General features: G+C 36.4%; 1 protein-coding gene across 8 annotated transcripts in view; it reads left to right on the top strand.

Moving 5' to 3' along the window:
• Positions 1–12,556, top strand: part of USP54 (ubiquitin specific peptidase 54) — a 101,120-nt gene that overhangs the window by 65,674 nt on the left and 22,890 nt on the right. For all 8 annotated transcript variants that reach the window (XR_014587111.1, XM_083845129.1, XM_083845134.1 and 5 more), the window contains 5 exons: positions 1,753–1,858; positions 4,599–4,745; positions 6,102–6,251; positions 7,380–7,548; positions 10,561–10,731. Coding sequence is in view for 7 of the 8 variants with exons in the window: in XM_083845129.1 (XP_083701255.1) it covers positions 1,753–1,858; positions 4,599–4,745; positions 6,102–6,251; positions 7,380–7,548; positions 10,561–10,731 (743 nt within the window). In the remaining variant the exon portion in view is untranslated. The remainder of the gene's footprint in view (positions 1–1,752; positions 1,859–4,598; positions 4,746–6,101; positions 6,252–7,379; positions 7,549–10,560; positions 10,732–12,556) is intronic.

Here is a 12,556-nt window from a genome sequence, read left to right as displayed (position 1 = left end):
TTGTGATTTGATCTTTACCTTCAACACTAAATGTCAGGAATGTGGTTTGTTCGAAGTTGGGGGATATTTTATAACCATGATAAAGAGCATGAGGGCTTAGTGGAGCAGAAGATATCAACTTAGGCATGGATCAGTGTGTCTTCTTGTTTATGATTCTGAATCTGACAACTCTAGTGCCAAGGACTCATGTATGTTTTAAAAGACCTAAGTATGCGAACAGGTGAGTTACGATAAGTGGGGGAAAAAAACTGGAGAGGACCTTCAGATGCTTAGTCTATCTTCCCATTCAAAACAGGGATAATCTCAAAGCCAAATCAGGCTGTTCAGGGTTTTGTGCAACTGAGTTTTGGAAATGTTCAAGGACAAATTCCGTGGTCTCTCCAGACTACCTGTTCCAGAATTTAACCATTCTGTGAAACTTTTTCACTACTTTTCCCTTATCAACAGAGACAGTCTTTTTATGATAGGAGATAATCAAGTTGATCATGCGTGGTTGCCATTGGTAAATTCATGCTGACTGGTTTGACTCACCTTGTTTGTCTTATGCCTGGAGATGATTTCCGAGGGCATTTGGTCCATCTTTTCCCCAGGTAGTAGAGCAAGATTGACCAGCCTTATTTAGTTTCTCGACTCCTCTTTCTAATGAATGTTGAAGATGGATATAACACTTGCTTTTTACTAGTTGTTGGACCTCGTGACCTTTCATTAAAGGAGCTTCTGCTCTAGCTCTGTTAGAGTTCTGTTGAATGAATGCTAGAGGAGATAAGTTGATTTTTCTCTTCCTTTAGTAAGCTGCTCTTCAGTTAAAATCTGCCTAAACCTGATAGAGGCAGGATTCTGTTGTTCGTTTCCATCTCTAAATTTTGATTGGGATGAAAAACTGTGTTTGTTGGCCACCTTGAGAGAGTAGTGAGCCTGAAAAGCTTGTCTTAAACTGCTAGTTGCTCTTCTCATTCAGATCTCTGTTAAAGGCTACTGCTAGCAGTGTATTAGGAGTAATGTAAAGCTAGGTTTCATTCTCCCTTGTGGCTGCTACTGGCTATTCCACCGTGCTGTGGTTCTTTAAGTTACAGGCAGAGACTGTGTATTAGAATATTATTTATTAGAATTGCATGAAAATAATGATGTAAATGTTATTCAGTGTTTTTTATATATATATATATATATATAAATAAAAATCTCAATAACTCTTGAGTTGGATGTTATTTTAAAAATACCAAGAAAAAATGCTATGTTTATCTACATCTTAAACTATGTTAAGTTTTAACGTCCTATAACTGTTAGTCTTTTTATGTACTTAACTTTCTTTTAAATTGGACAGTGAAATCAATTGAATACTGTGCTATTTTGCTATAACCGTCTGGTTATCTCAGTAGGGATGTGCTTTACTGTGCTAACATCACTGTTGTGGTAGCCAAAGGGGGGAAGCATTTTGAAACAAATGCTTCATTTTGAAATTAAGTATTTCTCAAAATGCTAAAGCTTGTTTTTAAGGTGTAAGTTTTAAGCCAAATTAGAAACCTTTTCTATTTTTTACTTGTTTTATTTCTTCCATATTACTATAGCAGGTGACATAATTCACAGTTAATAATGGTGTTTTTTGTACTACATTAAATATAAAAAGTGTTATGTATTTTAAGGTTCTTAACTTCTTACATAATTTAAAGGCAACATTCTTGCTTAATGTGCTTTTTTTGTTCGTTTTTATATTTCTGTTAACCTTTTGTTTCCTGTCCTTTTTCTATACTGAAGCAATCAAGCTATTTGTATGCTGGAGAGACGAGAGAAACCCACTCCAGATATGTTCGGAGAGCTTCTGCAAAATGCCAGCACTATGGGAGACCTGAGAAACTGTCCGGTTAGTATGCTTAATTTTGTTATGAGGACAATAGACAGGACAGAAGAGAGTTAATAGATTACACTGACATATACCTTTTAATTCATGAGCTTTTTCAAGATTTAGTTCATTGTAGTGATTGGACTTGATTTTGGTACCTCTCAGTTACTCAACGAAGGAAAGAAAAAACTGCTGATGCTGAGTGTTTTCTTGACTAGAGGTAAGTGCTAAGAATAGGCAAGGATATAGTGCCTGGATGGAGAATAAAGATAAATGTTTTTATTGAGCTAGAATCCACACAAAAAGGTGGTGAGAAGGAATAAATCGGAAATGTTTACATTGCCCACAGGGAATGTGCATGCAATCTACTCCTGTTCAAGTCTGTATGGCTGCTAGAAGTATCTATCATACATTTCCATTCAATCTCACTGAAAATTGGTGAGGACTCCAACACTAACATGAAGCAGCAATTGTCTGCTTTTATTTTATGAAGAAAGTTCTGGGATCTTATCTAAAGAAACAGAAATGACAAAGAATTTGGAAGCTGTATCTTTATATAGGAGATGTCTCTATGTTGACAGTAGTTTAGATTATCTAGCTTTTTAGTGGTATTCCCAAAATCCGTCCAGGTACTCTGGTGTTATTTTTTTCTGTGAAAGTAGTGTGTACCATCTGTAATAAGAGCACGGGGAAAGGAAGTACTTATTTCTTGTAGAGTCATCTCAGTAATACCGTGCTGTGACACAAATATTACTACTCTTGCACCAGTTGTTGTAATTACATGTACAAGATCCATTGTTTTGCCTGGATAAGATTCCATTCAACTTCATCACTACTGTTCAGCTGGAATAAATTATACTGTTGACCACACTGTTCTTGCATCATATAGCCAAAATGTTGGTCAGAGGCGAAGAGAAAAGAACAGCCGCTTCTCACTGCCAGAGGATATTCCAACAACAAAGGCTTGTAGGCTACGCAGCGTATTTATAAGAGCTATGTGAAAGGCAAGAATCATCACAGAAAACTTGAGGGAGTACTGTTTTGGAATTCGGGCTGACATACTGTTCAGGGTATGGAGAAACTGACCAGAAAGTGTAGGTTATAGTCATTACGAGTGATAATTGGAATTCAACTGACATATAACCTTTTAAAAAGAATATGCCTAATTGATAGTCATAGGTTACTGTTCTTAAAATGTTCCATTCTGCTATGCAGTAAAAGTCTGACAAAGTTTGGCTGACCTAAGTCCTTATATCAGTTGGGTTGAGAAAAATACAATTAGTTTCATGTAAGCATGAAGACATTCTTGTTTTTAAATCATAAGGGCTTGGTTTCTAAAACAGGAGTTTGATATCTTGTTCTACCTTTTAATTTAGGTATATTCAGATCTAGGGCCTTAGGTAGTTATGCAAAAATAGTGATCATCAAACTTTTTTTTACATATTGATTAATAGGTAGGGTAGGAAACAGCTGCATAATTGCTGCTTTGTGTAATGCTACTGTTTGACATCTCATGAGCCTGAAGTGAAGCAATACCAGGCTCTAACAGGAATAGCTTGTATGCCTATTCCCTGGGGGTGGTGTAAGCATTTCCATTTTATGCCTGCCTGCCTCCCCCTTAGCCTTCTGTAGCTTGTAACTTTGAAACATTCACTTTTAGTCTCTATCTAAATGTTAAATTATTTTTTGGCTATTGGCAAATTGTGGTTTACTTATGATTTAAAAAACAAAACAAAACACATAGATATTGTTTTATTGTTCAAGAGATTCAAAAGTCTAGCTATTTAATAACTAAAACAAGGAAAATTTACTAGAACGATCTTTGTCAAGGTGAGCTGCTTTGTATCTGAAATAATCAGCTGGGTAAAATTGCTTGTCGGCCCTTTCTGCCTCTCTTTGTTTGGGAAATCTCACTGAGGCTTAGCTAAGGCTGGACTAATAAAGCTTCACTTGCATGACTTATTAGAATTACATATTAATCCTGTCTTACAAAAATTGCTTATGTTAACTAGTTGAAGCAAAGGTGATGACAATTTGAGAGTAAAAGAGATGGTTTGTTGTTTTTTTTGTTGGTGGTGGTGGTCGGTTTTGGTGAGATAATCCACAGGAGTGCTTGTACTTTGTGTGTGTGAATATGTCATAATAAAATATATGTCATAATAAAATGTGTGAGAATATAGTCATCTTAATATTAAAGCCTGATATATAATGTAAACATTAGTCTTCTACCCATAAAACAAATGAACAAAAAAAAACCCACACAAAACAAACCAAAAAATCTCTAGCCTACTTTCTCATCGTTGACTTGTCACTAAACTGAAGCTTTTTCCTTTTGTTTTCTTTGTTTTTTTCTGGATGTTTTTTCTGGAATCTTTTTCTAGAGGTGCATATATGACCTGCTATGGGGGGAAAGTGAGTTCTAAGAGATTTTTTCATAGTTGCCCTCAAAAATAAAAAGATGATGCGCTCTTTGCTAAAATTACTGTGATAATTTCTTAATTCAGTAGGTGAACTTTTTTCATGATGCTTTAGAGATGCTGACAGTTCCAACAGATAATGGATAGAAAGAATCACTGAAAAATTTGTTAGCTTTAAAAGCAGATTTGTTAGCTTTAAAAGCAAGCTTCTTTCTGAAGATTATAACTAATGTTATAAGAAATAATGAGAATAAAAAAATATTATTTATAATAAATAATTATTATAACGTTATAATAAATAGAGAATGTTTATTTTCAATGTTTGTTTTGTTTTAAATCCTCAGAGTAATTGTGGGGAAAAGATACGTATTCGTCGTGTGCTGATGAACTCTCCGCAGATCATCACCATTGGCTTGGTTTGGGACTCGGACCACTCTGATCTGGCTGAGGATGTTATTCACAGCCTAGGCACTTGCCTTAAGTTGGGAGATGTGAGTTTTTTGTAATTTGACAGTACCTAAAAGCATGCAACCTTTCTAATGATAGTCCATACTGCTGGGTTGAGAAAAATAAGTCACCACCTCTACCTTTTCAGCCTCTGAATAGAGGACATACCCAAAGATCTGGTCTGATTCTGAATGCTTCGCAAAAACTGTGAGAGTACTAGTGTAATCATGTGTTTCCAGCTATATGAAATGACTGTGTAAGGTGCTTGAAAATAAGAGAAAATTACTTCAGAAAACAGTTTGAATTAAAAGGAATACGTAGAAGTGCAAGGGAATTTTAGATTGGGGTTTGTGCTGGTTTCTATTAAAATAAATTTGTACACTTTCCACTTCAAAGAACAGAAGTTTATTACTTTTGAAGATAAAATACAGTTTCTGGTTGTTTAAATCCTCTCTTCATTTACACCTGTAGTTGTAACAAGTAGAAGTTACTTATAACTGAGCAACTTAAAACTGAGCAGTCTCTGAGAAATGGTGGCTTGCATTGTGTGACTGACTGATAGGTTAAATTAACTTGTGTATGGGATACGGAGGCTTGTATATCAGAGGGTTCGTTTATTCTATATCAGTTTGTATTAGAGCTGAGTAATTCATATATTCAATCTTGGCTGTGCCATATTCTAACACTGAGGTATTACATTAAAATGCTGAAGAAGAAAAATTATCCAGTGCATAGTGAACTAAAATCAGATCAAGTTAATGGAAGTGTGGTTAAGAATGCATGGTACTTGCATAGTAAAGCAGTAACACACTAAAAAATGAATCCAGTGCATTTTTAAATAAAACATGGTCAATTAAATTCAGAAAACATTGTGTGCACCAAATTTTTCTGACCTACTGTTGTCTTCATTTCATCTTCTTAGCTTAAATTAAAATAAATGCCAGTTGTTTACTGTCAGAACTGCATTACTTCTACAAAGTGATGAGGAATGAGTAACAGTTTTAAATAGTATTTCATATAATCAGCAAGCATAACAGAGTATATGGAGAATTTCTTTCAGTGCAAAGTAGTTTTGCTTGTATTCATTTTTAGAGTAGAACCACACTTCAAATTCTGAGAAGGTGTTATATATCACTGTTGTAAACATCTTTAAAGCATGGCCACAGTCTCCAAGACTGACTAGATTCTTGGGCATTTGGTGAGTTAATGACAGGCTGTACCTGGTCTGCATCTCTGGGTTTGCTTAATTACTTTAGTCTTTGACTTGTTTTCTTAATCTCAGCTAAAACAACTGCTGCCTCTCTTGTAGTACTTTGAGGCCTTCAGACTCAAAGCAGTATATAAAATGCTGAGTGTTTTATTGATTTCTGCTTTCATTTTTTTTATTTCCCTTCTTGAAGCTCTTCTTCAGAGTAACTGATGACAGAGCAAAGCACTCAGAGCTGTATTTGGTGGGAATGATTTGTTACTATGGAAAGCATTATTCTACCTTCTTCTTCCAAACGAAAATCCGCAAATGGATGTACTTTGATGATGCTCATGTCAAGGAGGTAAGAAAGTAATGCTCAACAAATTCCTAAGAGATTATCTTTCTAACTATTTGTATACAAATCCGTACTGTTCTTCAAAGATTTTGAGAAATTGTGTGTGTTTTCCTACTCAAGTTCCGTAGCTTTGTACCTTTTTGTGAGCAAAGTAAAGCATTCACAGGAAAGTGTACCAGAAATCTCAGAAGTCCTATTCTTACTTGTTGGCTGCCAATTTTGCTTTCGTGTTGTTGTTTGAATCCCTATTGTTTGTTCGTGCACACAGCTGACGTGCTTCTCTTTCCCTTACTGATGAGTGGTGTTGCTATTTAGCCTGCTTTTGGAGTTGCTTGTTGAAGTATCTAGATGCCAGACTTCCCTGATGGTTGCTGCCAACAACCAATTTTCCACTTGTTTGTCCTTTTTTTTTTTAATTCTCACCAAGCGTGATGAGGTCCTTGACATTACAGATACCAGTGCTGGAATCTTGGCACACTGTTCCTACATCCCGTTAGTTTTGCTTTATTTCGCACTACTTTCCTCTTATTCCTTCTAGTCATGGAGGCACAAACATGAGAGAGGAAAACGCTCTGCTAGTTTTGCCATGCAGAATCTCAAAGGGAAAACTAATCTTTCCATTTGTTCAGTCACATTTGTCTGCAGCAAAACTGCCAAGGATAGGTACTGCAGTGCTTTAGTTGAATAATTGTGTATGGAGTAGATTTGTTAGAGCAGATATTTAGTGTATTAAGTGAAACCCATATTAGTATATGGGGAAGATTTTTGAGACGTATATGGCTATAATAATTGTTGCCTGGCCTATCAAAATGCTTGATTTTAGTTGAGTTGATTCCTCTGTGTTCCAAATGTGTTCTTAGCTGGTGTCATAAACGGTGCCTTTTTTTCTTAGATAAGGTGAGTCTCAGAGGAATGGAAGTGCCTATTTTTATGAGACAGTTTTGAAGTGTTTTCCAATGTGTGACCAGTGGTTAGAGCTTTCTTGATGGTTCCTGTTCAATACTGGTTATGGAAGGAATTAAAGAAAGTCAGAGGAAAAAAATTGAACTCTGAAGTAAGGAGGGGGGTAGACATTGTTACAGAAGATGATGACAATCTTTTTCTTGTGTTATTTTGTTCTTGTTGTCAAATCAGATTGGTCCAAAATGGAAAGATGTTGTGACAAAATGCATTAAGGGTCATTATCAGCCTTTGCTGCTGCTGTATGCAGATCCAAGAGGAACTCCAGTGTCAACACAAGACTTGCCCCCCCAAGTGGATTTACAGCAATATTGCAGGACTTGCTATGATAGTGAAGACTCAGGTAAGCAATCTGGACTGCAAGCTTATGCCTTATGCTGTAGTGTTGTGTGATTTTTTTTATGTTGCTCTGTGTGTGTTTCTGTTTGGGGGGGTCTTTGGTTGTCAAAGCTGATCTAGAGAACTTCCAGTATTTCACCTCTGAACTTCTCTTCCAGTCCAAGACTCTGTTGATTGTTTGGGTAGTAAACTTCTCCAAAAAATGTTGGAGAAAGAATCTAAAGAAAAAAGCAGTGAAGGATCTGTTGTGGAGTAGAAGTAGAGAGGAACAATAATGATTTCAAGGGCTGGGTTCATAAATTCGTAATCAGTTTTAACAGGAAGGGAATAATAGCTGAGTTGCACAAGCTCATAGAAATGAAAGGAAGCTGCAGAATTAAACTCAGGAGTGAAGTTAGGGGTAAAGTAATCTATGAAATGTGAACTGATTTGTGGGAGACTAAAGGGAAAAAGGGATTGGTGAAGGCATATGCCTGTAGGTGATGATTACTTGTTAATTCTTCATGGTCTGTTTTGCATCAAAAAAAACTACAGCTGCAGATATATAGCACTTTCTATCAAAGAGGCCTTCAACATATCTCTGCTTCCTGAATCCTTTGTATTACAGGTAGTGCATTGAATCAGAAATGTGTGTCCTACTAAGGTGCTTCAGAGCTTAGAACTTGGTCTGTTCAGCATGTTGGTAGTGGTCTGATGGGCTATTGGTTTACTGAATATCTGGGATAATTTTGGATATTAGATGTGGCCTCTAGATACATTCTGAGAAAGATGGGCAGTTGCAATCTAGATAGGGTGAAGAATAGAAACCGGGTGTAGGTTTATTATAATGGTTTAGCAAATGAAGATTGTTTCTATTTTTGTATATTTGGAGAAAATATCCTATATTAGAGTTGGGTTTATAGGTTGCCAAGAACAGTAAGACGAGACTAAAACCAGAAATGCAGCATTTTTCCAGAATACTAGCCTATTTATACAACTGTAATTCCAGGAATATTTTATGGTTTTTGTGGACAATAGTTGACCAGGAAACATAAAGTTAGCTACTCCGTAGAGAACATCTGTTATCCCCTTAGTTGTGTGTTGACAATCTACTAGTAATGAAATAAATCTCCAACTCGTCTTAAAATAAATGCAAATAAAAACAGAAGGAAGAAAACCTTCACTTCTCACTTGACAAGATGCCTTAAAATTTAGAAACCTATCTTCCTGTTCTGAAGAAAACCAGGAAGTGGGGAGAGGGCCTTTGATGCTATCCATCAGTTGTGAGCATCTCTACAAGTATCAGGTCAATATACGCTACATGTAAACTGGCCTTGTGGTTCTGCTCTTTTTTTTTCCAGGAAATACATAGCTAACACTACTTCTCAGTGTCTCTTCAGTATCTAATATTATTGTGTTCTGAAATGACCTCAGGAAGCTGAACATAAAAATACATACATATAAAGAAATTTAAAAATGTGCTTTCTTTCAGATTAAACTCAGAAGGTTACAATGAGTAACCTGCTCTCTCATTTCAGAAACGCTTGAGTTGCTCAGGCTTACTTATGTTGTCTGCAGTGTTCAACATTGATACAAAACTTTTGAAAGAATTTGTGAGATACTGTAGGTTGATGTGCCAGAAAAAGTCATACTCTATCTATTTTCCAATCAAATATGAATGGATTGGTTTTTAGTCTTGTTGATATCCAGAGTTTTCTATCCTAATATAGCTTTTTGGATTGGCCTTTTTGTCTCTCACTGAGTGTAAATACTTGAGGACTACTCAGTGTTATCAGATATCCACAGCCCATAATTCAGAAGTGAACTGAAATTGCTTATTCTTAAGCTGTTAATCACAATATCATACCTGAACTGTTGTTGATAGGTTCAGATAAATGCATCTATTCACATCAAAATGTGATACCACAAATTATGGAGGAAAAATTGTCAAAAATGCTGGTATGAAATGTGAAGTCCAAATGGTTCCTCTTAATGTTTTTGATTTTCTGTTGAATAGAGACTTCAGTTTATAAATTGTTCTTTACTACTCAGTTCCATAGCACTGATTCCTTTTTCCTATATTCACCTTTCTTTCTGAAACTGTCATTTCCTATAACAGCCCTGTTCTGTATTTCCTCAGACTTCAAGATTTTTAACCAGTCAGGAGGTGGGGAGAATTTTCTGAGTGTAAAACCTTTTACATTGCCTGAAGTAGGACATCAGGTTACAGGCCTTGGTCTCACCAAAAATATGAAGCAGCCTCAGGCTGTGTGCAAAATTAACCATAATTTTCTTCTTTATTTTTCTGCTTTTCTTTAGTTTGTCCACTGACAAACAAGTATGGAATGAACATTCCGTATATTCTGGAGTGTATACAAAACATATAAAATGGCCAACAGTCTCCCTACTGTTCAAATTTTTACTTTTGTATAATGAAAGTGTTGGGAGGAGGTTGTCCTTTTCTCTTGTTTTAATGAATTTAAGAAGTACTGTACTGAAATTGAATCACGGTGGTTCATCCATTTCAGTATCCCAGTCATGCAGTGGACCAGCACCAGCTTCTTTGGAAGAAACAGGTTACTTTGCTTTAGATATAATCTCAGTATGAAGTTTTAGATAGGCTTTTGCTTCATAATAGATAAAATATGTTATTATTATGACTTTTGATGTTATTGTTATCTTTATTAATATTTTGTTCTTGACTAGTTTTGTTAATTTCAGCGTGGTACTAATGTGTACTTTGGTATGCCAATTGACATAGTTTAATTTTGCATAATAAATAGATTTGATAAATTTGGAGTTACCAGAGAGAAAGAAATAAAAGCTTTAAGAAGGTATGACACCCCTTTATTTTCCCAAAGGATAGGACCTTTCCCGTAAGATTCGGTGTTCTGGGATTTGAATTTGCATATTTGGTACTCTGTTCTTCCACTTAACTTACATGTAGCTGCTTCCGTTCTATTCCTGTTTTTTTAACCTTTCGTGACTCTTATAAAGGTCTAAAGAGATTGAAAATTGACATTACTTTCTTTACTAGGGAGAGAACCTTCCATCTCAAGCGATACCAGGACAGATTCCTCTACCGACAGCTATCCTTATAAACAGGCACACCATGAGTCTGTGGTTAGTCACTTCTCTTCCGACTCACAGGGGACGGTCATCTACAATGTGGAGAATGATGCAGATTCACAAAGCAGCAGGGATACAGGTAGCAGATACTGTTATATCTGAGTAGTCATTGTCATTAAATATGATGAATGCAGTGGAGCCCCATAAAAAATCTTTTTATGCAACCCGTAACAGAATAATGAGCAGTGTTTAGTATCCACCATGGTTTTGGTTTGCAATGAACTGTAGTGTTGACAAAGATCTGCATAACTTTTAACTGCTGTTGACCTTTGTAGACTAGCATCTAGCCAGATAAAAATTTACAGATACTATTTCTGTTATCCATTATCCACCTGCTCTTTCTGTCATACAAAATCCTGGAACCTCGAGTCTGTTTTGCAGTGCCGTTGTACAGTCTGGTAAGTGTTGTGTGTGCAGTTAGTTCATTTCAGGAGTTGAAGCTGTCTGGGAAAGGCACTTCCATCACCAGAATCTCCCATACGTGGGTACTAAAGACTTCCTGTGTAAGTGGATGATGTTAGTATTTACTGCACTAAGGAGGAGCATAAGATGTTCCTGTTCTCCTGCCTGTGCTGTGGAGACAAATTAACTGAGCATTTGCAATGGGAAGGGAGTCTGTCTTTATATTCCTTCAAGCAGCTGAACAGTCGGCCCAAAGATAGTTGAAAAGAGGTTAGCTGGAAGTCTGAAGGCTCAGATCTGTATTACTCATGCCTAGTGACCCCAGTCAGTTTCTGCATACAGTACTAACTTCAGTTCTGAAAAAGTAGTGCATGAGTCAAGGGCAGACTTCTCAAGCATCAGAAACATGACCTACTAAATTCATTTGAACTTATTTTATTGTGCCTTAAACTTTCTGAGATGACATAACTGTTGAATCACCAACTGTTAGTTGCAGCAGTGTCAACAGCTAACACACCACTATCTCCTTTTAGTTGCAAAATAGTTGCTGTCTTGTGATAATGTATTCATCTTTAGTTCATTTGAAACCATCTATGTTACAAATATTTTTCACATCTGAACCTGGAAGAAAATGGTTCAGGTACGTTTTCTTCAGTGCTTTTACATTCTTCATCAAAAATCTAAGCAATTGTAATCTATGGTTTTCGGTAACTTGAAGGTACTTTTAATGTTTTATGAAATACTTAGCACTGTAGGTTCTGGTATTAGTCCTCAGTAGAGTGTGAGAAAAAAGGGAGAGTTGGAGCAGAATTTGAGAGTGATCAGGAAACACAACTTATGTTGAACTGTAGAGTTCTGATAAGCCAAAACTGAAAATGCTGGCAGGGTGTTACGTATATACAAAAAAGTCTACTAAAGTGACAGGCAGTTGATTGAATTAGGTTCCTCCCTACAAAATTTGTCACATAAGTCTGCTTAAATAAAAAAAAAAGGAAGAGGATAGTGGGATAGCTGCCAACATATATGATATATGTTGAAATTCGTCTGCTTATAACTTTTTGTTCTGTAATTTTTTAGTAATATTCTCCTCTTTTTTCTTTTTTCTCCTACTGATTCTGTCCTATATTATTCCTCCAGCTCTAGCCCATCTCTCACTACCTAATTTCAGTCATCCTCATCTTCCCTGATTCAACCCTAGCTATAGTCAGTCTGTCCCCTTTAGCTAGTCACCTGTCTGGACATTTTGCCCTTTTATTTTTGCCTACCTAAAGCCTTTCCAAAAAGCCAGTCTGCTGAATCATACAACTGCTTAGTCATCAAATGCTGATCTGTGGGGCTATAAAGAAGCCATCCACATTGACCTGTCAACAGTTGCTGCTATTGAATAATTCTGGGCAAGAGCAGGATTCTTCATGTAATGGCCATTTACCCCACTACTGCAGCCCAGAATTTTATGGACCCTATCCCACATCACCCTCCTGGGAAGGACCACCATTGGGTCA

The sequence above is a fragment of the Anser anser genome (assembly GCF_964211835.1).
Source record: "Anser anser genome assembly, chromosome: 7".
NCBI lineage: Eukaryota > Metazoa > Chordata > Aves > Anseriformes > Anatidae > Anser > Anser anser.
The sequence above is the reverse complement of the archived record's forward strand: the minus strand, read 5'-3'. Positions and strand labels throughout refer to the sequence as shown.